A 27,251-nucleotide genomic window follows, 5' to 3' on the forward strand; every position below is an offset into this window, starting at 1 on the left:
TTATTGAGATATAATTGATATATAACATTGTATAAGTTTAAGGTGTACAACATTAATAATTTGATAGATGTATATACTGCAAAATGATGACTACAATAAGATTAAATTCATCATCTCATAAAGTTAATTTGTATTCCTTGTGATGAGAACTTTTAGCACCTATATTCTTAGCAACTTTCAAATACGCAATACAGTACTGTTACCAACGGTCATCATGTTGTATATTACAGTCCAAAGACTGCTTTATTTAACTGAAAGTTTGTTCCTTTTGACCACTTTCACTTAATTTCTCTACTCCCCACTCTCTGCATCCGGCAACCACAAATCTGATCTCTGTTTCGCGGAGTGTGGAGTTTTTAGATCACATATATAACTGATTCTTTCACTTAGCATCATGCCCTGAGGTCCATCCTAGATGACACAAATGGCAGGTTTTCTCTTTGCTATGGCTGATGATGGTGCCTTTTAAATGAATCTTTTCACATTCGCGCTATTTTTAAGTAAAACACTAGAATAACACTGGCACACAGAGATGTTATTAGAATTTGAAAATAAAGGGAAAAATGGTATCTTGCCTGCTCCTTGTGCAGTTTTGCAGTAGGTTCCAGAGAGGTGTCCATTTATAGAGACTCCGTAATCACCTTTAAAGTATCGATTCAGGAGGATTTTTCTTAATGTATTACCCTAATAATAAAAAGGATAAGAAAAATTTTATTGTTCCTTTTTCTAGTAAAAGGGAAGGTTATCAATACATTAAAATGCCACTTATAATGCATTTGATCGATGATGTTGAACATGGAAAAACTAACATTGTATAATATTTTCTAAGGCAAAAATCTGCCAATATTTCCCATGAAAATAACAAAAATGTTGCCTCTCCCAGAAATAAAGAATAAATATACAGTATTTTCAATAGAACAATACAGTCACAAACTCTATAAATTTAAAATTGCTTCAAAAGCTGAGGGTTCCAGTGTCGGTAAGAATATTCATGATGTCTAAAGAAAACACGGATTAATAAATAACCTAAGAATTGGAAAGGAAAAGCCTTCACTTAGATAGGCTCAGTAAAAAGAGCTAGACAAGTCCTAGGTATACAGAAGGTGCTTAAAAAATTAAGCTTGATAAGACAGGGTAAATTATATTTAAATTCCAAGAGCTTTATTCAGAACACAGTGGGCAAAAGATAGTCTATCAAACACACAATTCAACAATTTCTGTTTTCTACTGTTGATTGTTATTAAGGCTGACAGTCATATACTAGTTGGTTATTTGGATTTCCTCTTTTAGAAAGACTTTGTTTACCTGATTTTTTTCAATTAGATTATTTCTTTCGCTATTGACAAAAAGGAGTTCCTTATATATACTAATTTCTAGTCCTTTGTCAGTTATATATGTTGTAAAGTCTTCTTGTTTATTACTCCTCTTTCACCACTTTTCTTTAACGAAAAGAGCTGTTTAATTTTAATGTAGGCACATTTATCAGTGTTTTCCACTAGTCTTGTGTTTTTGTGTTTTTGTTAGAAATTCTTTCCAACTGTGGTTCAGAAAGACATTTTTCAAATATACTCTTTCAAAAGTTGAAAATTTTGCCTTTCACATTTAGATCTATACTCCAATTTGAATTGCATTTTGTGCCAGGTGAAAGGCAAGATCTTAATTTAATTTTTTCCATATTGACATCAATTGCTCCCCCATAATTTACTGCAAAAATCATTTTTACCACTTATCAATAAACTTCTATCATATACCAAATTTTTTTCTGTCTTCAATTTTGTACAGATTACAAGAGATTTTTAAAATAGTATATTTTGCAATATAGTTGCTTGCATGAACAGAAGAAATATAGATAACTCCAAATCTTCCATTTTATTGGTTATGATTTGAATAGGCAAGAGTACTTTTTGAAGTATTATGTAAGGACTATAGATTTAAACTATGACATTAACACCACAACTGCAACGGTAAGGACACTGTGGTCCAAAAGCTCATGCATTGGCTGCAGGTCATGCAGCTAACAGGTGACAGACTAAGACCTGAACTCAACTCCTGATGGCAAAATGTGGCCATCGCCCCAGGCCATGCCACATGCCCGCTTCACAGGCCTCCCTTTCCTACTGTGACACGTGACTCCATTGCACCTTCTCTCTCCCATGCTTTGGTTGTCCCTGTTTCTCCAGCCCTTCAGGCTTTGTCCTCAGTTCTCCAACTCTTGGCTCCCCACTCCCCATCAGCAACTTCTTCCAGCCCTTGCTTGTACAATCCCTTGGGCAGGTCTCACTGTCAAATGTGTCTCCTCCATCCTTGACCTGTTTCTCCAGAGCCTCCCCTTCTCTTTCCATCCACATTTCCTTATCTACAGCTGCAGGGTCTACTGGCAACTAAACTCAGCTTTTCACAATGAATTAATTCTTCTCTCTTCAACGTGTTTCTCTCTTAAGTGGAAGAAATTCAACTGGTTTCAAGGAGATCACATCATTCTGGTCTTTTAGGCTCCAATATCCCCCTAACTTGGAAATGATTTGTGAAAACCTACCCATTCTACTTTGTTCCACTGTTGGTTCCAAGAGTGTCTTCACACATTATACTGTAACCCAACTGAACTCTGTGATGATTCCTCAACCACAGTTTTCTAGTCTTTCTCTTTGTTCATATGGTATTCTCAGTTTGAAAGCTCTTCTTTCGTCTTACTTATGGACATATCCTTGGAGGAGGACAGGGCAACCCACTCCAGTATTCTTGCCTGGAGAACCCCATGGACAGAGGAGGCTGGCGGGCCACAGTCCATGGGGTCACAGAGTGAGACACAACTGAAGTGACTTATCACACAGGCACGGACATATCCTATCTTCCCTCTTCACTCTACAAATATTCATTAAGAATCAACTGTATTTTAGGCACTATCTTAACTTTATAAGATATAACCCTCCTCTTAGACACAGGTGTAAAGAACAGACTTTTAGACTCAGTGGGAGAAGAAGAGTGTGGGATGATTTGAGAGAATAACACTGAAACATATGTATTACCATATTCAAAATAGATAACTAGTGACAGTTTGATGTATGATGCAGGGCACCCAAAGTCAGTGCTCTCTCTGTGACAACCCTGAGGGATAGAGTGGGGAGGGGGGTGGGAGGGGGATTCAGGATGGAGGGGACACAAGTATACCTATGGCCGATTCACAAAGATGTATGGCAAAAACCATCAAAATACTGTAAAGTAATAATCCTCCAATTGAAATAAATGAAAAAATACAAATAATTTTTAAAAATATAACCCTCCTCTCAAAGAATTTACAATAAGATCAGTTCCATATGAGAGGTCCATACTAAGACCTACGGAAGTGCTTAAGGGGGAATGGCTGACTCAGAAGAGGTTTCACATGGCTAACCTCCCCTGCTAACTCAGATGATCATCCCAGCAAAGCTGTCTTGTGCACAGTGTGGAACAAATGTCCTAAAGGTCACAGTGCCGAGAATTCCAACAGACACTCAGAGCTTTACAGTGGCTTTTATTTCCTGACACTTAACATTTTTAGAACACATCTATTATTCCTCCCTATTTCATGCTTTCTTCATCTAAGATTTTTTCATATAGGGGTGCTATGAGTAAAGGTGATGACTAGTCTTAGAAGAGAAAGTGAGGTGTTAAGAGCTTATTCTACCAGTGAAGAGAACTTGACTCTCCCCTGTCAAACCAAAGTGGGGCACTTATAAAAGACACAAGAAACTAAAAGTTCTCTTTTTATGTTGAAAAGAAAGCCTTTTGAGTTGAAATAACTTCATCTGGCCAAAGAATGATGCTTCCAAAAGGGTAGGAAAAACAAAATAAGACATTTCTTTGGAGTCAAATGGACTTTTTATCATGTATCTCATTACAGCAGAAGGAGATGCTACAAAAGACCTTTTTAGACCCATAAATTATAAGGTTCAAGTTGTAACCTGGGGAGAAAAATGTGAGAACGCATTAACTGAAGTAATTTCTTTAAAGGGCAGCTCAGTTTGTTGTACTAATCATGGTTCTCACCTCTACACATGAATGGATTGCTTCTCACTCAAACCCTGTAACATACAGTTGGCCTAGCTGTAATAAATAAAACTGACAAATGTGAAAACACAGGACTGTTTTTATTTTTTTATGGTATGGCTATTAATGAATTAATTTTTTTGGCTGTGGCAGGCAGGATCTTAGTTCCCCAAGCAGGGATCAAAGGTGCTCCCTGGCAGATGAAGTGCAGAGTTTTAACCACTGACTGCCAGGGAAGCCCTAGGACTGTTATTCTTGATATGACACAAGTCACGGTCACCTCCTGGAACAGAAACTGTTGTGAATGAAGCCCCAGGTCTACATCAATGAGCTCCCATTTTATTCTCTGTAAGAGCCTTTTAACCCCATTACTCCAAGAACTCAGCCAAGAGATAGAGAAACAATAGTTTTTAAAGAAGAACTAGAGTGATCACGGTGGTGTGATCACTCACCTAGAGCCAGACATCCTGGAATGTGAAGTCAAGTGGGCCTTAGGAAGCATCACTATGAACAAAGCTAGTGGAGGTGATGGAATTCCAGTTGAGCTATTTCAAATCCTAAAAGATGATGCTGTGAAAGTGCTGCACTCAATATGCCAGCAAATTTGGAAAACTCGGCAGTGGCCACAGGACTGGAAAAGATCAGTTTTCATTCCAATCCCAAAGAAAGGCAATGCCAAAGAATGCTCAAACTCCTGCACAGTTGCACTCATTTCACACGCTAGTAAAGTAATGCTCAAAATTCTCCAAGCCAGGCTTCAGCAATACGTGAACCGTGAACTTCCAGATGTTAAAGCTGGTTTTAGAAAAGGCAGAGGAACCAGAGATCAAATTGCCAACATCCGCTGGATCATTGAAGAAGCAAGAGAGTTCCAGAAAACATCTATTTCTGCTTTATTGACTATGCCAAAGCCTTTGACTGTGTGGATCACAGTAAACTGTAGAAAATTCTGAAAGAGATGGGAATACCAGACCACCTGACCTGCCTCTAGAGAAACTTGTATGGAGGTCAGGGAGCAACAGTTAGAACTGGACATGGAACAACAGACTGGTTCCAAATAGGAAAAAGGAGTTCGTCAAGGCTGTATATTATCACCCTGCTTATTTAACTTACATGCAGAGTACATCATGAAAAATGCTGGGCTGGAGGAAGCACAAGCTGGAATCAAGATGGCCAGGAGAAATATCAATAACCTCAAAGATGATACCACCCTTATGGCAGAAAGTGAGGAAGAACTAAAGAGCCTCTTGACAAAAGTGAAAGAGGAGAGTGAAAAAGTTGGCTTAAAGCTCAACATTCAGAAAACGAAGATCATGGCATCCTGTCCCATAATTTCATGGCAAATATATGGGCAAACAGTGAAAACAGTGGCTGACTATTTTGGGGGGCTCCAAAATCACTGCAGATGGTGACTGCAGCCATGAAATTAAAAGACACTTACTCCTTGGAAGGAAAGTTATGTCCAACCTAGACAACATATTAAAAAGCAGAGATATTACTTTGTTAAAAAAGGTCCATCTAGTCAAGGCTATGGTTTTTCCAGTGGTCATGTATGGATGTGCGAGTTGGACTGTGAAGAAAGCTGAGCGCCAAAGAATTGATACTTTTGAACTGTGGTGTTGGAGAAGACTCTTGAGAGTTCCTTGGACTGCAAGGAGATCCAACCAGTCCATCTTAAGGGAAATGGGTCCTGGGTATTCATTGGAAGGACTGATGTTGAAACTGAAGCTCCCATACTTTGGCCACCTGATGCGAAGAGCTGATTCATTTGAAAAGACCCTGATGTTGGGAAAGATTGAAGGCAGGAAGAGAAGGGGATGACAGAGGATGAGATGGTTAGAAGGCATCACCGACTCAATGGACGTGAGTCTGAGTGAACTCTGGGAGTTGGTGATGGACAGGGAGGCCTGGCATGCTGCGATTCATGGGGTCGCAAGAGTCGGACACGACTGAGTGACTGAACTGAACTGAACTAAGAAAGCTACATTTTACTCTCTGTTTTATTTTTTTTTTAATTTTATTTTATTTTTAAACTTTACATAACTGTATTAGTTTTGCCAAATATCAAAATGTACTCTCTGTTTTAAAAAATGCCCTTTATGTTGCTAGAAGAAGGAAGCTATTCAAAACCAATCAGAGAGCGGAAGAGTTTCATGGCAGATTAAAATATGCACCCTACCTGTCATTATTTCTAAATTATTTTCAGGCAGATAAAATGAAATTGCAGGTACTTACCAGATTCATAAGCATCAAAATCCAATGAGCCACACTTTTGTTATCTAATTCCAGCCAAGTTAGAAGCATATGTTTTCTAACTATGTGAATTCAAAATGCCACAGAAAGGGGACATGGCTCCCTATATTCTGCTTTCTACTCTGGAGCCATACCGTCTGTGCTTCAGTCCCCTCTATGCCGCATACAAACGGTATGTTTTAAGCAAGTTACTTTACTATACTATCCAGCACTCAGTCCTAAAACTGTCAAATGAAATGATCATAACACCCTTCAGGGGGCTTCTGCGATGTGGAAAATATGTAAAGTACTTAGAACAGTTTCCAGAACATAGTAAGTGCTCTGTAAGTTGTGTATAATTGATGCTGTCGCTGGTATTAATACCAGATCACAGAACAGTTTACAGTTGACAAGGTGATTTTGTACATAGTTTCTCACTGTATACCAAACCATCCCATATACTAAGAAAATGGCAAAAATAATAAATGGTAAACTAAGTGAAAATCCTCATTCATCCACTATTAGTCAGTCCTTGAAATTACATACTTGTGAGCTAATCTGCACATTACTTTGCCATTTAAAATGGACCTTCCAACTTGAACTAAATGGAAAATATTCTATACTGGTTCCAATTCCACAGTTTTCAAAAAAAGGAAACCCTGGAACTAAACAGGGCTTCCCAGGTGATGCTTGTGCTAAATAACCCACCTGCCAATGCAGGCAGACGTAACAGACATGGATTCGATCCCTGAGTGGGGATGATCCCCTGAAAGAGGGCACAGCAACCCACTCCAGTATTCTGCCTAGAGAATCACATGGACAGAGGAACCTCACAAGCTAAGGTCCATAAGGTCACAAAGAGTCAGACATGACTGAAGTGATTTAGCACGCACGCATGGGGCTAAACATGAATGAAGGATAGGCAGAGATGGAACAGGATTCTGTTTGTCTTAACTACCCTCATTTAAGACGGAAAAACTTCAGCTATCGCTATATCACAAGTTTAGCAGACAACAGACATTTCTGTTGTCCAGTACTGAGTTCTGACTTGAAGGATGGGAGGCAAGTATTTCGCCTTAACCTGTCTTGGGGCGTTCTTGGTGGCCTTACAGTGTTGACAGCTTGGAGGCAAGTCATTTCCACATATTCCTTTAACTCAAAGTAACTGTAGAATCAAGGTCAGAAATTATGGTGCCAGGGTTATAAATAATAGTCTCAGAGCTATAATTGCCACAGCAGAAATTTGGGAAAGAACTAAAAACATATTTTGAAAAGCATCCTAAAACTGAGAAGCTCAACTTCTGTACTTGCTCTTCAGCTTCCAAAATGAATTCCTGACTGGGCTCGCCATGGAAGGTGTCTTTATTGGGTTAGGCCAAGTAGCAAGGAATGTCCTTCCCTCTCTTTTCAATATCAGAGTCAATTCCAGGCCACAAGACATGGTTTTTAGCCAATGCCTTCATGTGAACACATCCCAGATGTGCTAAAGATAATGTAGCCAACATAACTAACAACCACCTTCTGAAATTGCAACAAAACATCTCCATAAAAAGAGAAGCCACAAGTTTGTGAAAATCTGAGAGGATGGGTTTTGCCCGGCCACTTCCTGTTGCATCAACTCTAATGGATCAAAAATTAAGAAGCTTAGAAATGACTGCCTTTCACAGTTAGAAAGGATACCAAGTATGTATTAGTCTTAAAAAAGGACTAAAGATTTTCTTTGATTTTCAAGGAAGCCCAGCACTGTCTCATTAGGAGTTAGAAGCATTCAGAGTGAAGGGTTTAAGGATGTGATATTTGAGGGACCAAATCCACATTTATTCCCATTTCCTTGGAAAAATCAGACACTAAAGTAACATTTTTCTACTGTGTGCAGTGTCCTTAACACACCATCAAAATATGTCCCACAACCAGAATCCTAGAAAACTAAGTCCTCAAGTAGAAATTTAAAAAGCAATGAAAATTGCAAACTAAAGATGCTTAATTTATGGTTTCTCCTCCAGGACTAACAATTAGCTTCTAATCAGCTTGGATAAGATCTACAAGAAAGTGATTGTATGTTTCTGTACCCTCTGCATAGTTTTATTTTAACATTAAACTCGGTATTAGTCTAACCGGTGCTCTCCTAACCTTTCTATTTAATGATAGTCTCTCTGATTAGATAGTTTTCCTCATTTGAATTCCAAGAGGTTAAAAGGCATATTTCTAATTTCAAATAAATTATTGCAACAGCTGTATCCTAATGGAATTACATTAAATGTGGCATTATAATCAACTACATCTTCAAGGAACTCCTTTGGGAAAATGTGGCCAAACTCCTATAATCTAGTTGTCTGATGGTTTAAATTTCTGGGTCACTGATTCCAAGGAATGTAAGCCAGTTCTTTCCCCTGATAATTTCCCCCCATTTTCTTAAGATAAGAAATACAAACTTCAACAGGAATAGTTATTATATACATTCACAGATACTCTTTATCAACACGATGACACAATCATGATAACCTTGAAAACATACTGATGTTTCAATAAATCTAGTAAACAAGGTTATGAAAAATAAAAGAATATAGAAAAATTTTAAAACCAATTATTCATACACCAGAATGACAGTCTATTTCCATCTCCTTTCTTCCCTTTTTTACTCCTTGTTAAGACATATTATATTTCTACCATGTGTCAGGCACTAGGAAAGGGGCTGTGAAGAGCAATTCGGCAGCATATGCTAAAATAATTTTCAAATATGTACAGCTGAAACATATGGCACTGTTTTTCAAAATAAATAATTGTCACCAAACCATTTGATTCCATTTGTGAAATTTGAACATTTAAACAGTAAAGGATGATATTTAAACATTTAATGATGATACTGGAGGAAAGAGTGGCAAGTCATCATTCTGGGTTTATCAACCATCAACCGGCTCTAGAAAAACAAGGTTGCTAAGAACACTGTTTTAGAGAATGAGTTTGTGCCACATAACTAGTGAGAAGTAAAGGAAACTATTTATCTTCTCTGAGGTTTAATAAAAGCCTCTCAGTATTTGGTTTCCAGGAAGTACACAGACTGACATGAAACTCAACAGCATCGTATACCTCCTCACCCATTTTAATACAGGGTCTGTTTAAATTCTAAGGGTTGAGAACTTATTCAACCCTTCACTCACAGTACTGAAAATGGATCTTTCTGCTTATAATTGTTCACTTTTCTGGGTAAGAAGTCTTATTCTCATCTCCAGAACATAAAGAGCTGAGAGAAGAATAAATAAGCAAGTGACAAGCAGAGGAGCCTTAAATACCATTTCCCTATTGAAGCAAAACTCCTAGATTCACACATCATAAATCACTACCTCATAAAATTACACTCAAATGGCAGTGCATACAACCACTGAAGTTAAGCCCACAATCTCCTGGTAAAGAGTGCAGAAACTACCTGTTACTGAGAAAATGGAATCAATATGCTGCTGATGCAAGCATGAGCACTCACAGTGAAGACCAGGAAAAATGGAATTTCTTATGGTTAATTTCAAAGCTCCTGTAAAAGCTTTGTATACCTGAAGGATGACATGGCCAAGTATAGATCAATAAAGATTCAGCCTATGGAGGTCTCAGAGAACACAAGAGAACAAAGCAAGATGGGAGAGGAGATGGAAATAATTGAGAGACTTGAACTTGATCTGAATGTGAAGTACAAGTGAAGAGTTTCCCTCTTGGACAATGGGAAGAATCATATCTGTTTTAGATCCTCCAGTGCTGTGATTCCTCTCATATTTCCGCAATCACTTGGTAAAGACCATTACATAGGTACAACTTTGCAAGATGGAGTACCAAGTGGTAAGGAACAATATATAAGTTATTGAAAATCAACCTCTATCTCACACAATCCACAAAAAATCAATTTCAGGTGGATTCAAGATTTAAATATGAATGAAAAAACTATAACACTTAACACTTTCAGAGGTCTATGTAGGAGAAAGTATATTTATGACAAAGGGGTAGGAGAGGACTTCTTAAATAAGAACCAAAATCTGCAAACTATAAAAGACTACAGTATAATTAAGAGCTTCCATTTATCAAAAGACATTGTTAAAACCACTCAGAAAAGATAATATATATATATATATATATATATATATATATAATATTTAAAGAATTCTTGCACACTAGGAAAAAAGCATAAACCATCCAAAAGAAAATAAAAATCTCAAACAGGCACATTATAGAAGAGAGAAGCCAAACAGCCCCCCAAAAAGCATACAAAAATAAACAACCAACCTCACAAGGAAGTAGAGAAATGAAAATTTAAACTGCAGTAAGAGACTTCTCATTCACAAGACTGGCAAAATTTTAAAATTCTTTCAACATCAACTTTCTACAAAGATGTGAGCAAAAAGAACACTGGGAGTTGAGCAATTGGTGTAGCTACTTTGAAAAATAATTTTATATTTTCAGTGAAGCTAATGATGTACAGATGAAAAACAACAACAACAAAAACAAACAAACAAAACAAAACAAAACAAAAAAAAAAAAACAAAGCAAAACAAAAAGAGAAAAGAGAGAGAGGAAAGACCAGCATGTTCCAGCCCTATACTCACCTTGCTGTTTCTATGGATATTATGTTATGTTGTCAATGCAGTTGTGAGTTGCAAGCTGTGATCTACCTATCTACAACCAAGAGGGTTTGGCTCACTGGGCAGTGAGAGGGGCACAGAACTTGGCAAAGTTGTTGAGGGAACAAGATGGTAGAAGAATCAACCCCTTCAGAGAAAAAGAGAGAGAGAATCCTCACCCCTTTCTCCCAAAAATACTGGAATGGAATTAGCCTTAAAAGGGAAGGAGAAAACTACCACTTGCATTACTTACCAATCAGTGCAAATATTTTGACAAAAGAAGTATGAAGGCAACGTTTTATAAGTTCAGAATATATTTAGAAGTTCCTTAGATTTATGGAGTCAATGGAATGAAGAGGAGCTCTACAAAGCCACAACGTCAAGGTAAGCTCTTGAAAATTAAAAGAGATATCTATCAACACACAGTCTAACACATAATAATGAAATTTAGAAAGTGCTCAGCATTGGAAAGCTGTACACTTAGTGAAAATGATAATGTTCTGGAAACCAACATAATTAGTTTGGATCTGGGTTCTGCCACTGGCTTTGTGATCTCAAGAATTTTATTTACCTGGCCCTGGACTCAGTTTCCCCATCTTTGAATAATAATATCTATGCTGCAGGGCTATTTTCAGAATTAAAGATTGTATATGGAAAGCATATGTTCTTAGCCCATGCTGCTGCTGCTAAGTCACTTCAGTCGTGTCCGACTCTGTGCGACCCCATAGACGACAGCCCACCAGGCTCCCCCATCCCTGGGATTCTCCAGGCAAGTGCTAAATAGACAGTTATTATAATATTGTGTTTAACATTAAAAAATAAGCTTCAATTGAGAAAGATTTGCACAAATAGCATATAAGGCGATGGCACTCCACTCCAGTACTCTTGCCTGGAAAATCCCATGGACGGAGGAGCCTGGTGGGCTGCAGTCCATGGGGTCGCGAAGAGTCGGACACGACTGAGCGACTTCACTTTCACTTTTCACTTTCATGCATTGGAGAAGGAAATGGCAACCCACTCCAGTGTTCTTGCCTGGAGAATCCCAGGGACGGGGGAGCCTGGTGGGCTGCCGTCTATGGGGTCGCACAGAGTCGGACACGACTGAAGTGACTTAGCAGCAGCAGCAGCAGCTCCACAAAGATACCCACAGTTTTAACTGCTGACCTAAGTATCCAGCTCCAACTTTCTATAAATGTTTAAGAGAAGGCAAATGAAAACCAGCATTCATTTTGTAGAAGATCGCTTTGAAGCCCACTTGATCAGTGTGTTATGGTTTCATAAAAACAATACATTAACACGCGTGAGTTTCAAGTGTCCCTAGTGCAGGTACAAAGCAGAACTCTTCCCAAAGCCAATGGTCTCATGTTCCATTAGGGAAAAAGAAAAAGAACAGTATTTCATCCTAGTATTTGTTTTTAACATAAGAAATGTAAGAAAAATATTTTAAACATTTATAAAATTATCATTTCAATATATGGCAAAACCAATACAATATTGTAAAGTTAAAAAATAAAATAAAATTAAAAAAAAATTATCACACAATGTCCATTAGGAAAGACTGCTTGCTAACTAGTCTCCCCACACGCACTTGGTGCCCCTGTAATTCATTCTCTGATATTCAGAGGGCTGTGAAACAACAGAGGACTATAGTGAATATACACAAACACATAAAAATGCCTACAAATTGATGAGAAAAGATCTCGTAAAAAGTGACAAAGAATTGAACTGGCATTTCATGTAAGAAAATACATATGGCCAATAAGCATGAAAAAATGCTCACCTTTATTAGTAATTAGGGAATATAAACTAAGTCTGTGTTGAAAAAGAATACATATATACATATACATGTGTGTGTGTGTGTGTGTGTGTGTATATATATATATATATGAATCACTGTTCTGCACACCTGGAACTAACACAGCATTTTAAATCAGTTATACTTGATTTAAAAAGAGAAATACCAAAAAGACTATCATAAGCCACCATTTTACAACCACTAGATTGGCAAAAATTAGGAAGTCTGACAAAATGAGTGCTGAAGAGGACGTGAATCAGTTATGGAAATGAAAACTGGTACAACCAGTTTACAAAACGTGTTCTCACCTGGTAGTTACATTCCCAAGGAAATGTGCTCCAGAAGATACACAGTACCACACCCTAGCCATTTATATTAGCACTGATAGCAAAACAAACAGGCAAAAATTAAACAAAAACACTGCAATCAATCCAAATATCCACTGACATGAAAATGGATCAGTAAACTGTTGTACATTCCCAGACTGGAATAAAATAAATGGAATAAATATGAAAGAACTAGAGCCTCACAGCAATACCCAACAGCCTTGAAGAATTTCAGAAACATGATGTTGAGAGGGAAAAAAATGTCCTAGAAGACATGAAATGCAATATTAAAAATGAGAGGTACCAGTTTACCAGTGGCCTCTGGAAGATGAAGCCAAAACACATATGTAGATACATGCTCTTCTTCGGTTTGCTGGGGGATTCACACGACTTCATTACATTATTGTGCTTTATAATTTAAAGTGATGGTGTATATATTATCTCATACAAAGTCAATATTATATTTAAAGAAAAAATTCAATAAATGTTAAACATCATGATAGTTTGCATGTCATCTTCTGTCATGCATGTTTGTTATCTCTTTCTACTAGATTCTGAAAACCACAAGGACAAGGACTTGCCTTTTTTTTTTTCTCCTTTTGCCATTTTTTTCCCTTTTGGCTGATCATCAACTCCAACATCTAGTGCAAAAGCTGGCACACTAAGTACTCAATAAAAACTTTTGAATGAATGTATAAACCACTGATTCTGAATGAGAGAGCACTATTTACCAAAAAATAGTCACACTGAGTACAGTCTTTTTAAGGACTGCAATATTTGATGTCTGTCATGCCTTACAACTTTGGAAGATATTTGAATTATATTTAAAGTTACTTACATATTAAATATTTTCAATACACAAACTCATTAACTGTGCTTCCAGGTCAGAAAGAAGGAAGTTATGTTGGAATCCAAGAAGCAAAATATTAGCCTACCAAAAAGAAAAGGTGAACAATTCTAACATTCAGTCTGAAAAATTTGAAGGTAAAATGTTGATCAATGATTGTGATATGGTCTAATGCAAGAAAATACACTAATGTGCTAAAAGTCTAGTCCAAATTATTCCCTTGTCACCATACATCTAATGAAATAGGCTTTTTGTATTTACTGAAAAACATTCGTATTTACTGAAAAACCTTGATGCTATATCCAGTCAACAGTCTTATGGACTCTGTGGGAGAGGGAGAGGGTGGGAAGATTTGGGAGAATGGCATTGAAACATGTAAAATATCATGTATGAAATGGAAAAAAAAGAAAAGGCTATGGTTTTTCCAGTAGTCATGTACAGATGTGAGAGTTGGACTATAAAGAAACCTGAGCACCGAAGAATTGATGCTTTTGAAATATGGTGTTTGAGAAGACTGGAGAGCCCCTTGGACTGCCAAGGAGATCCAACCACTCCAACATAAAAGAGATCAGTCCTGAGTGTTCATTGGAAGGACTGATGTTGAAGCTGAAACTCCAATACTTTGGCCACTTGATGCGAAGAGCTGGCTCATTTGAAAATGAGTCACCCTGATGCTGGGAAAGATTGAGGGCAGGAGGAGAAGGGGACAACAGAGGATGAGATGGTTGGATGGCATCACCAACTCGAGTAATCGACATGAGTTTGGGTAAACTCTGGGAGTTGGTGATGGACAGGGAAGCCTGGCGTGCTGCAGTCCATGGGGTCGCAGAGAGTCGGACACGACTGAGTGACTGAACTGAACTGAACTGAATACATCATTGCAAGGATCTGACTGAGTAACATAATTCTTAATATTATGTAAGCGTGTCCCTTAAAAAGATACTATTTTCTTTTAAAAATATTATATTTGGTGTGCCATAATTTATAAAAGATAAAAAATAATTTTTTCTAACTCATTTTCCCCTTATCAAATTAAAATCATTTTTTCTTAGTGTTTGCTGTTATGACAATAAAAATTATGTAGGTCTAGTTTTGATGGTTTCCTGCATCTAAGTGTCCATGAGACCATATACCTTGCCTATTTTAATATAAGCAAGCATCTGCTTATATGTCCCAACTATGTTCTAGAAGTTAACCATAGTTTTCAAAGAATTCCACAATGAAACACTATGAGACAATGATTTAGAACTGGTAGAAACTAGGAATTCCATAAATATTCAACCACATTTTAAAGTACCAATACAATTATTACCAAAAGAAAAGAGATTTCAGTTCAAACAAACCTAAACATGCCTGAGCTGATTAAAAAACAAAGTGTCAAATGCCTACTTTAGGAAGAGACTTTTTCAGTCTTTGACTCAGCTTATTACAGTCTTTGAACACTATTTTGAAAGTCATTTATTCCCTCTGGCATATACTATGGCAGAAAATTCACTATCTTATACATCCCAAACTGTTAACTGGAATTCAAGCCACTAAGAAAGTAACACTTTATGTCTGAAGTGAAGTGTTAGTCACTCAGTTGTGTCCCCACTCTTTGCAACGCCATGGTCTGTAGGCCACCAGGCTCCTCTGTCCATCCCATGGACTTCAGCCTGCCAGGCTCCTCTGTCCATGGAATTTTCCAGGCAAGAATACTGGAGTAGATAGCCATTCTCTTCTCCAGGGGATCTTCTCAACCCAGGGATCAAACCCAGGTCTACTGAATTAAAGGCAGATTATTTACCATCTGAGCCACTAGGCTGTCGAGTAACATGCAAAGTACTTCTGCTGTTATGGAAGCTGAGCTGCATGGCAGGGCTGGGGTGTAAGGGATCTGCATTATAGACACTTACACAGGCTCGTGAATCACCTGTCCAGTTAGTTTTGGAAAAGAACAAAGCAAAGTATTTTCATGGTGAAAACGCAATCTTCAAAATTTTGACTTGAGGTAAAACAGCTACTTTCAATTAGTAACTTAAATAGGACATGGAAAATAAAAATTTCAGTCAACTATAGGTTGCTAGACAGTATATTGAAAAGCAGAGACATCACTTTGCCAACAAAGGTCCATATAGTCAAAGCTATGGTTTCTCCAGTAGTCATGTATGGATGTGAGAGTTGGACTGTAAAGAAGGCTGAGCACCAAAGAATTGATGCTCTCAAGCTCTGGTGTTGGAGAAGACTATTGAGAGTCCCCTGGACTGCAAGGAGATCAAACCAGTCAATTCTAAAGGAAATCAATCCTGAATATTCACTGGAAGAACTGATGCTAAAGTTGAAGCTCCAGTACTTTCGCAACCTGGTGCAAAGACCCAACTCATTGGAAAAGACCCTGATGCTGGGAAAGACTGAAGGTAAGAGCAGAAGGGGATGACAGAGCAGGAGGTGGTTACATGGCATCACCAACTTAATGGGTTTGAGTTTGAGCAAGCTCTGGAAGTTGGTGAAGGACTGGGAAGCCTGGCATGCTGCAGTCCATGGGGTTGCAAAGAGTCGGACATGACTGAATGATCAACAACAATAGGTTGCTAATTTCACACTCCCAAATTTGGAAACAGTAAGTTGATGACTCTTTCTCTCTTCTTAGTCTGTATGCGTGTGCATGAGTGTGTGCAAAATATCATTTTTATATTCATGGATATTAACATGTATATATGTCCAACTCTTTGAGATTCTATGGACTATAGCCCATCAGGCACTTCTGTCCATGGGATTTTCCAGGCAAGAATACTGGGGTGGGTTGCCATGCCTTCCTCCAGAGGATCTTCCCAACCCAAGGATTGAACCCACATCTCCTGCATCACCTACATTGCAGGAGGATTTTTTACCTCTGAGTTACTGGAGAAGCCCATTAGTATGTATAAAAGGTATTGATCAATCTTTGAGGTATTAAAAGTCTTGTTTCTCCTGTGGGTATTGGCAGCATAGATTATTGAGTTGACTTCAAAAAATAAAAAGGGCACAAACACATCTCCTACTACATTTCTTAAAAAAAGAAAAAAATATAGATGTATATATATTTATTTATTTATTGGCCGCACTAGGTCTTAGTCGCAGCATGTGGAATCCAGTTCCCCAACCAGGGATCAAACCCAGGCCCCATGCATGGGGAGCTGAGTCTTAGCCACTGAACCACCAAGAAGTCCCTCGTATTACATGGAATGATTTTTTTTTTCACAAGGATGTATTTATTGAAACCATATTTTTAGGAAGAATTGAAAAACATTTCAATGATTCTAGCACACACATTTTCACCCAAACTTTAGGATTCCTGAATTACAGGTCAATCTAAAATTAATGGTATACCATACCTCAATTGGCAACATTTCTTTTTTCCCCCCGAGATACAACTCATGGCACATTAAAATTGACAAGAAAGAAAAAATATCTTTTAATCTAGCATTGGAATTCAACAAAGCCTCATAGTATCTGGTATCACTCACTATTACACCTACTTTCCAGTTCATATAAAGCAAGATGAAAATATACCAGAAATTTAGGGACTTAATTTTATAATCAAAGTAGTTGTCTTTAGTGTTTTCCCTTTTTTACTGCTACCTGTTCTATGCAATACTTCAATTCACCATCATCTTACATTTTGATGTCATATGCTCTGAATTGGGCCTACATTAAGATCCATATATAAAATGAAAATATTGACAGAGATGAGGTATGCTTTACTTAGAGCATACTTCTAAGAGCAATAGGAAAGTAAGTAAGGGAGATGCATTTAAAATAATTTATGAAGCATGGACAATATTAAATTGCTCTCCTTTAAAATATTCACCCTTAGACCTCACTTCACCTCCACTAGGATGGCTAAAATAAAAAAAGAGAGATGATAACAAGTCTGTGAATGCAGAAAAATTGGGCCTCTTATATATTATTGACCATAATAAAATCATACAACCACTCAGGAAAACTGTTTTGCAGTTCCTAGAAATTAAACATATAGTTTCATATAACCCCAAATTCCACTCCTAGTCATGTGTAAAAGAAAAATAAACATATATGTGCACACAAACAGCTGTACCTGAATGTTGACAGCAGTGTTATTCATAATAGCTAAGAAGAAAAACCCAAATGTCCATCACGATAAATGGATAGACAAAATACATACAAAGGAATATTAGTTGGCCATAAAAAGGGGATGAAGTACTGATACAGGTAAACATGGATTGGCCTTGACAACAGTATGCTAAGTGAAAGAAAGCATAAGACCACATAGTTAAAGACTGCATTGATATGAAAGTCTAGAAGATGCAAATCCACTGAGAGAGAAAGCAGATTAGGGGTTGACAGGGGGTGGGGTGGGGAATGGAGAGAAACTGCTAAGGGTATGGGGTTTCTTTTGGGGGTAATGACAATGTTCTAAAAGTAGACAGTGAGTGTTGTTTGCAAATCTGTGAATATGCTAAAAACCACTGAACTGTATACTTCAGCAGGGTGAATTTTACAATATATGAACATTTTAGTAAGGCCATTAAAAATATAAAATATATACATTATATGAAAGAACTTCACTCTATCAATTATTTTAAAATGCTTATCTTAAAGAAAATAATGTCAATTCTGTCCAAATTTTTGCTAATAAGCAGCTGAGCCATCACTGCTATTTCCCACAAAGTTCTTGCCTTTAAGTACATTTGTACAACAGATGTATCAAAAACAGCACGTGTTTTGAATGTTACTTCTCTTAGTAAAATACAGAGCAGCTCAAACTGCTAATTAAATATAAAATTGCATGTGTCAATTAGGAGCCAATTTCTTGTTAAAACTATCTAATGTTTAAGGCACAATAAATTGAACTATCATCTAAGACTGCTTGTCTTGACCTGTGTGGGAAGGCGGCCCAGCGCACTGAATATAGGCTGGACAGTTTCCATGGATACCTCACACCATTTGAGATGTAAGAAACTAAAATTTATAAACAACCTCAGGAAAAGCATGCTTCACAAAATATATTAGTTTAAAAATAATGATCTTCTTGAAGATGCTAGAATTAATTCTGTTGATAAGTGCATAAGGTTTTGGGGGGGCATGAGGGAGGGTTTTAAGAAGACAGCTTTTAAGTTGAGTTAGAATTCACAGTAGAGGGAGAGACATATTCAAAAGGCTTTACATCATAAGGTTTACAGCAAACCTCAAGAGTTTTAAAGATATTTAGCTTTTATAGAAACCAACTCTATTGAATTATTCCAGCTGACTTTAATTAATCTGGCCACTGCATACTAATATGCTGATCTTTCCCAATAACTGTAATTACAACCAGGATACTCCACCCACCATCCTTTTGCTCCTTCCCATGGAATAAGACTACACATTTTCCAGATGTAACATGAAAGCCACAATGTTATTCAACAATCATTTCAGAATTAAACAAAATAAAGCATGAGAAGAACACATGTATCTGTATATGTATGACTGAGTCCCTTCGGTGTTCACCTGAAACTACCACAACGTTGTTAAATGGGCTCTACTCCAATACAAAAGAAAAAGCTCAAAAGAGAGAAAAAATAAAAAATTAATAATGTTATTTTATTATAATTTATTGTTTTGTTTTTAAAATGTGTATTATTGGTTATTATTTTATTATTTTAATATGTATCATTATTTGTAAATTATTTTTAATTTTTAAAATAATTATTTTTAAAAAATAATACATTTTTTTAAAAGAAGAAAAAAATAGAACACATGAAGCTTTCAAAAGAGATATTTCCCAGTCCACTTTGCTGAGAAGACCTGACTCTACACCTGCTTGTTCACATCTTTAAAATTTAGAGAAGAAGAATGACGAAGTCATAGCATCAGCTTTTTCCATGTCCCCAAAGCACTTCCCTTATTAAGCAATCAAATCAGGATTCAGTCCCAGAACTCAAGAGAACCAGCATGAAAACATGGATGTTTTCTTTGGACCACTTAGTCCTGCTATTATATGAGATATAGCATGAGTGTTTTAATAAAGGAGACAAATGAATCAGTACATTTTAATCAAAGTACACCAAATATTTAATTTCTATAACAGGACAGTTTCACAAATGCATCATTCGATGCTGATAACAAACTGACACAACACCTCATTTAGCAGCAAGAATCAACTCGGATGCATATGCTCTTCCCCAATATTTCTGGAAAACATGCATCTAATTTATTTTAAAATAAATACAATGTTTTGAAAAATTAGAAAATATTCAATAAAAGTGTTGGGGCAGAAGCTGATGGTCAAAGAAAACAAAAAAGAATTCTACCCAGAAAAACACTCATATTAAATAGAACTCAGCTCGAATCAAGTTTTCTTGATTGTTGCCAACTCTATTCCCCTATTTCTTATTTACTATGGGGCTTCCCTGGTGACTCAGTGGTGAAGAACCCACTTGCCAATGCAGAAGACGTGGGTTTGATCCCTGGGACAGAAAGATCCCCTGGAGAAGGGACTGGCAACCCACTCCAGTATTCTTGCCAGGAAATCTTATGGACAGAGGAGACTGGCAGGCTACAGTCCACGGGGTTGTAAAGGATTCCCACGCAACTTAGCAACCAAACAGCAGCAACAATCATCTTGATTCCCCTCAGTTCTTCCTGTTTTCTCACTTTGCTTTCACCTGAGCTGTAATCAATTCCTTCCTTGCAGTCCCCTTTGCTTCTGGATATCTGTTTTCATCAGGAGACAAGATCTGTACAGTATTATCACCCCATTTGTGGTGCAGGAATAGGAGCCTTTGAACCTGCTGCTCCTCCCACCCTGCAGCATTCCACTGCTCCCTACCTTCACTAGCACCTGTCACCCTTTCGGTCTCAGCTTAAATATCACTTTCTCAGAAAAACCATCTTCTGGATGCTCCTCTCCTCACCTGCAGTTACACACCTCCAGTTACACACTCTTAAAGAGCATTCAGATCCTCCTCAGAGTCATTAAGTAAAGAAAGTAATTAATCCCTGCCCAACCTCATGGTTGGAATCTGTCTCTCGCTAAACTTTAAATTCTATGAGAGTGTAACAGATTGTTCAAGGCATTCTCAGGGCTTAGCAGACATTCAGTAAATTTTTGTAAATATATACCGTGTCATCCATTTTTTTTTTCTATTTCCAAATACCTCTGCATTCTGTCATTTTCCTGATTTCCTAATAAAAAACTGTCCTTAGAATCAGATTGTTTTTCAAAATGACCTAAATAGTCATACTGTGAAATAAATATTCTTCATCCTAGGGTGAATAGAAAACAATCACTCTCAAGCACATGGGACCAATGCATAAACACCTGTGTGACCATGTCTGGGACATGTGTGGGACTAATGCACACAACTGGAGAATGGTAAAGGCAGAAAGGAATTTCCATACATCCACTTTAGCTGAAAATGAAGACTTGAAACCGAAGCCATTTCTGTCTTCCACTTTCACCCTTCAGCCCGCATTAGTTTCTTTAGCTCTGACCCCTCGACACCTTGCCACATGATCTTACCATTCACGGCACTAAAATCTTGTGCTCTGCAGCTTCTGTCACCTGGAACGACCTCCTGGTGCCTCTCTACCTCATTTACTCTTCACCTCATTTCAAAGTTCAGCTGCAAACGTCCCTCTGCCCATATTTCACCTCTCAATGAACATAGAAGGACACCAATTTTTAACTCTAAAGCACTCTAGCACACACTTTACAGGAAGACACTCTACAGTATCGTCATGAAGCAGAGTATACTGCATTTTCACCCAGGGGATCTCTTAGGTCTGGGAAAGGCATTTTCATCCTGCACTTTAAAAGCCCAAGCTTAAGTTAGAATTGATTTACTATGGTATTGTCATGATGTTAATATTTTTGTCCTTTGAAAATAAATTAATATAGTTGTTCCTTCTGGAAAACATAAAACATTTTATAAAAATCCATTGGCAAAGACAGCAGCAGCAGAGGGTGGGGCAAATTGAGAGAGTAGCATTGAAACATATACATTACCAAGTGTAAAATAGAGTGGGAAGTTGCTGTATAACATAGGGAGCTCAGTCTGGTGCTCTGTGATGACCTAGGGGGTGGGATATGTGGAAAGGAGGGTCAGGAGGGAGAGGACATATGTATACCCATGGCTGGTTCATGTTGTTGTATGGCAGAAATCAACACAACATTGTTAAGCAATTATCTTCCAATGAAAAATAAAGTAAAGGGCTTCCCTGGTGGCTCAGTGGTAAAGAATCTGCCTGCCAATGCAGGAGACACTGGTTCAATCCCTGATCTGGGAAGATCACACATGCTCCAGAGCAACTAAGTCCGTGTGCCAGAACTATTGAGCCTGTGCTCCAGAGCCCAGAAGCCACAGCTACTGAAGCCGGCATGTCCTAGAGCCCATGCTCCACAACAAGAGAAGTCACTGCAATGAGAAGCCTGAGCACAGCAACTGGAAATCAGCCCCCAAAGACCCAGCACAGGCAAAAGCAAAAAAATTAATAAAAAATAAAAATAAATAAATAAAAGTTGTTAAAAAGATAGCAGCAGCCATCCCTGCCCTGATCAGAAAACTAAGATCATGTCATCTGATCTCATCACTTCATGGCAAACAGATGGGGAAACAAAGGAAACAGAAACTTTATTTTGGGGGGCTCCAAAATCACTGCATATGGAGACTGCAGCCATGAAATTCTTGCTCCTTGGAAGAAAAACTATGACCAACCTAGACAGCATATTAAAAAGCAGAGGGAGACATTACTTTGCCAACAAAGGTCCATCTAGTCAAAGCTATGGTTTTTCCAGTAGTCATGTATGGATATGACAGTTGGACTATAAAGAAAGCTTCGCGCTGAAGAATTGATGCATTTGAACTGTGGTGTTGAAGAAGACTCTTGAGAGACCCTTGGACTGCAAGGAGATCCAACCAGTCCATCCTAAAGGAAATCAGTCCAGAATATTCATTGGAAGGACTGATGCTGAAGCTGAAACTCCAATCCTTTGGCCACCTGATGTGAAGAACTGACTCACTGGAAAAGACCTTGATGGTGGGAAGGATTGAAGACAGGAGGAGAAGGGGACAACAGTGGATGAGATGGTTGAATGGAATCACCGACTCAAAGGACATGAGTTTGAGCAAGCTCCAGGAGTTGGTGAAGGACAGGGAAGCTTGGTGTGCTGCAGTCCATGGGGTTGCAAACAGTCAGAAACGACTATTCGACTGAACTGAACTGATCCCTGCCCTGTAAGTGTGACATTACCAGCTCAAGAGGAAAAGATAGACACTCTGGTTTACTGGTAGGAGAGGCAGAGATTAGCCGGCTTTCACCAATCCTCTTCCTTTTCTTCTGGACATACAACTCGACTATGTTGCCCAGCCTTCTGTGCAGTCAGGTGGGGCCATGTGACTGAGCCTGAGCTAAATGAAAGGGAACGGAAGGAACAGGTGTTGGGCCCACGTTGGAATCTTGCATCATTTCCTCTATGGCGTGCTCAGTTGCTTCAGTCGTGTTGGACTCTTTGTAACCCTATGGACTGTAGCCCGCCAGGGTCCTCTGTTCACAGCATTCTCCAGGCAGGAATACTGGACCGGGTTGCCATACCCTCTTCCAGGGAATCTTCCCACCCCAGGGATCAAACCCATATCTGTAGCCTGAAGCAAAAAGTTACAGCAGCCAAAGAAGATGCAGAGTCAGGAGAAGGATGGAATCTAAGGCTCTATATTGCTTGGGAGCCAACCAGCCAGAACATCACATTTGGATTTTAACTTTCATTATGCAAAAGAATAAGCAAACAGTTACTATACCAAACCAGGGAAGCTTTGGGGTTTATCTGTTTCAACAGCTAGGGCTATTGGGTTAGCCTGGGTTAACCCAGGCCAGCATGGGTTAGCCTGCATGGAGAATAACTGGTCTTGTCCCTGGAAGGTCCAGTTGTGACTCTTCCTAAGGCATTTTATCCAGACTCACCTCTGTCTGGAGAAACTGACTCTGGGCACAAGCTAGTCGTGAAGCTGCCATGAAAAGTCATCTGGGAATAAAATTTCATCCACATCAGAGTGATTCCCGGTTTCCCTTAACTTATCACAGCTTTCCCTCTTTCCACCACCTCTGCCTTCTCTCTCTTATCCAACTTTTCCATTGTCTCCAATAACCATTACTACAATTCTCTCTCTCTCTCTTACACACACACACACACACACACACACTTTTTTCCCACGTGGTTGATCCTGAAAAAAGGGAAATACAAAAGGAAAGTCAACTAACTTCAGGCCGCACACACATCAACTATTTCAAACTATCTAGTATTCAGCTATGTTTCCACCAACTTTGTTACCTGTCTGCTTTCATTTGTCCCATCTTTGAACCTCTGAAAACATTTCCCCTTTCATAGTGATAACTGAAGGCTTAATAAGACTCGAAAAGTATTAGATACTCCTCAATTAAATATGTATTCCAAGAACAATATGATACTTCCAAACAACATAAACCAAGATTTGTCTTCATTTTTTCGTTACTTTACCAACTATGGAAAAAGTATGAGCTAAATTTCTGAGAACAATCAGTTTTCACGTGAAAAGCTTCCAATTAACTTCACTTTTAAAAAGAGATAGGAAAAAAGCAAGAGTGAGGGAATGGAAATAGGGACAAATGAATTGAGGAATTGTACCAGCTGGAATTTGTATCAATTTAATTCAATAGCAAAGAATGAAGTGATTATTGCTATGTCTTCTAATGAAATCCCAAAAAATGATTTACAAGAATATTTACTACAGTCACGATGTTTCTGGTCTTGAAATAAATCCACACAAAAGATATTCTTTTGTACTAGATCAATCAAGTTCCAGCCTGGCTAGAGGTGATGATAATTACTGGAAAGTAAATTGTTATGTTTTCGTCTGACTGCCTGTTACCTTGGCACATGTTATTTCTAATTTCGTCTGGAAATAACAGTACATCAAGCCATCTTGGGTGACTTACATAACCAGCTACTATCATTTGAAAATTGTCAGCCCCAGTACCTTGCTACTGCATGCATACTTACAGTGTTGGAACACTGATTCAGTTCATTTATTTTCTGTCATGGAGAATTGTTATTTTACAAGGCAAATTGATTCTAAAGCTTAACCTTTCGTCTTTTTTTTTTTTTTCCAAACTTTAAGCTTTTTTTCACTGGGGTACAGTCGATTAACAATGTTGTGGTAGTTTCCGGTGAACAGTGAAGGGACTCAGCCATACATATATGTATCCATTCTCCCCCTCACCCTCCAATCCAGGCTGACACATAACACTGATTCACCTTTAATCTTAATTCAAGCCATTTAGGTTTGGTAACCAATGATAATCAAAAAGGAATAAGATTCAATGAACAGCTGATCTCAACTTTTCTTATTTTATCAATTAAAATTTGCACTTAAACTATGACTAACTCTTCACACAAAACGTAATTATCTACTGCTGTCTGTATTTATAATAACTGGCTAAAACTGTATCCTTAAGTTAGACAATTATCCTTAAGTTAGAAAATTATTCTCCTAAATTCTGGACAGTTTAACAAATACAAAAAGTAATTTCTACCTCAGTACTCACTAACATATTTCGCACTATCAAAAAACAAAACAAAACAAAACCCCAAAAAACAAGAGACCCAAAAACCAGTGAAAAAACAAGGTCCATAAAATCTTACTCCGATTGAGCCAATTTTGTCTGATACCAGCAAGAGAAGAAGAGAAATAGAAAAAAGAACCTACACGTTAAAAAAGGGAAAACTCTAGGGGAAACACACACACACACACACACACACACACACAAAACAGAAGCTTCATATCATTTATTAAAGAAAATAATTTTCCTGGACTATAAAAATACTAGCACTAAGTTCCAATACTAAAACCAATTTTTTAAAGAAGTGAAAGTCAAGAAACTGAAAAGCAACATCTCTCTCATTGTTTACAATGAGAGACTTTGTGGGGCACTACAGTGACTTTGGGGGGCAATTTGAACATTATTTTACTTTCAAATATGAACAGCACCTGTTATAACTACGGTATTACCTGGGTAAACCATCAAAGCCCAATATTAAAATGCTAGTCCTTAAAAGCACATACTGACTTCCAGTACGATATGAAAGTGTTAGTCGCTCAGTTGTGTCTGACTCTTTGCAACCCCATGGACTGTAGCCTTCCAGGCTCCTCTGTGTATGGGATTTCCCAGGCAAGAATACTTGAGTGGGTAGCCATTCCCTTCTCCAGGGGATCTTCCTGACCCATGGATCAAATCTGGGTCTCCTACATTGCAGGCAGATTCTTTACCATCTGAGACATCAGGGAAGCCTGTCTTTCAGTATATGTCTGACTAATTAATCTAACATCATTATACTTCTGTGGAAATCAACAAACACAACAATGAAAGAAACAAAACCCTAAAAACTCCATTTTCAGCAGAAGGAGGAGACAGATACAATCTAAAGGCTACAAAGGACTGTTGTCTGGCAGAAGCCATGCAGGATAGTGTCAGGAAGATGCATTAAAAGTGCTAAGGCCAAAAAGGAAAGGCAAAAATATACCCCCTGAAGTGATGGACCAAACACCCCCTCCAATCTACAAAAGCTACATTCCACATTAATCATTGGATTTCAGGATGAGAGTGAGGAAAAGCAACGTGAGATGTGCCGAGGAACTGGAGTCGCCATATTTATAAGATGGTTCTGTCTTTGTGGTGGCAGGAAAGTGCTTTTGGACCTCTAAGACCTCCTGTAAAGTATTTGACTGTATCAATAGAAAGAACATATAAAAAGGGACATGAAAGGATGGAAAAGGTGAAATGCAACAGCAAAACAAATCAATATATGTCACCCATATGAATTTATATACATACAGATTAAAATTGCTAACAAAATATTTCAACACACATTCTTTTAAGTTATAATGACATCAAATCTATAAATGAACACAGCAGAGCAAAAAGAAATAATTCATAAAGAGACTATGGACAATATAATAGGAGATGAAACTAAGAAAATATTTCTTCAGAAATGAGTAAATAATTTGAAGGGACACTACAGAAATCAGACACAGAAGACAGACAAGAAAAAGAAAACAAAATGGATATTAAGTAATTTCTTCAAAATTAAAAGCAAAAGTGAAAAAAACAGAAGATAGGGAATGAAAACAACACATACATAATCTAGAAGTATAAGGAAGCAAACCATAGAAGCAAAAGAGAATAAATACTTAAAGACAAAACAGAATTTTCCTAAATGTAAAGAAAACTTTAAGACTATAACGATAACAAAAAAGAAACTAGAGATTAGTTTTTAAAATCTGAAAACAAAAGACCTCCTGCATCTGGTAAATAATACACTCTCCTTAAACATTTGGGCCAGAGAGAGAATTCAAACAAAATTGAAGAATTTCTAGAAAACAACAAGTAAATTCCTATACTGAGAGAGATGC

At 37.8% G+C, this 27,251-nt stretch overlaps 1 protein-coding gene across 5 annotated transcripts in view; it reads right to left on the reverse strand.

Moving 5' to 3' along the window:
- Positions 1 to 27,251, reverse strand: part of ITPR2 (inositol 1,4,5-trisphosphate receptor type 2) — a 586,098-nt gene that overhangs the window by 186,579 nt on the left and 372,268 nt on the right. For all 5 annotated transcript variants that reach the window (XM_055572406.1, XM_055572399.1, XM_055572407.1 and 2 more), the window contains one exon: positions 576 to 684. In XM_055572406.1, the coding sequence (XP_055428381.1) occupies positions 576 to 684 (109 nt within the window). The remainder of the gene's footprint in view (positions 1 to 575; positions 685 to 27,251) is intronic.

The sequence above is a fragment of the Bubalus kerabau genome, chromosome 1, assembly GCF_029407905.1.
Source record: "Bubalus kerabau isolate K-KA32 ecotype Philippines breed swamp buffalo chromosome 1, PCC_UOA_SB_1v2, whole genome shotgun sequence".
In the NCBI taxonomy this organism is placed as follows: domain Eukaryota; kingdom Metazoa; phylum Chordata; class Mammalia; order Artiodactyla; family Bovidae; genus Bubalus; species Bubalus kerabau.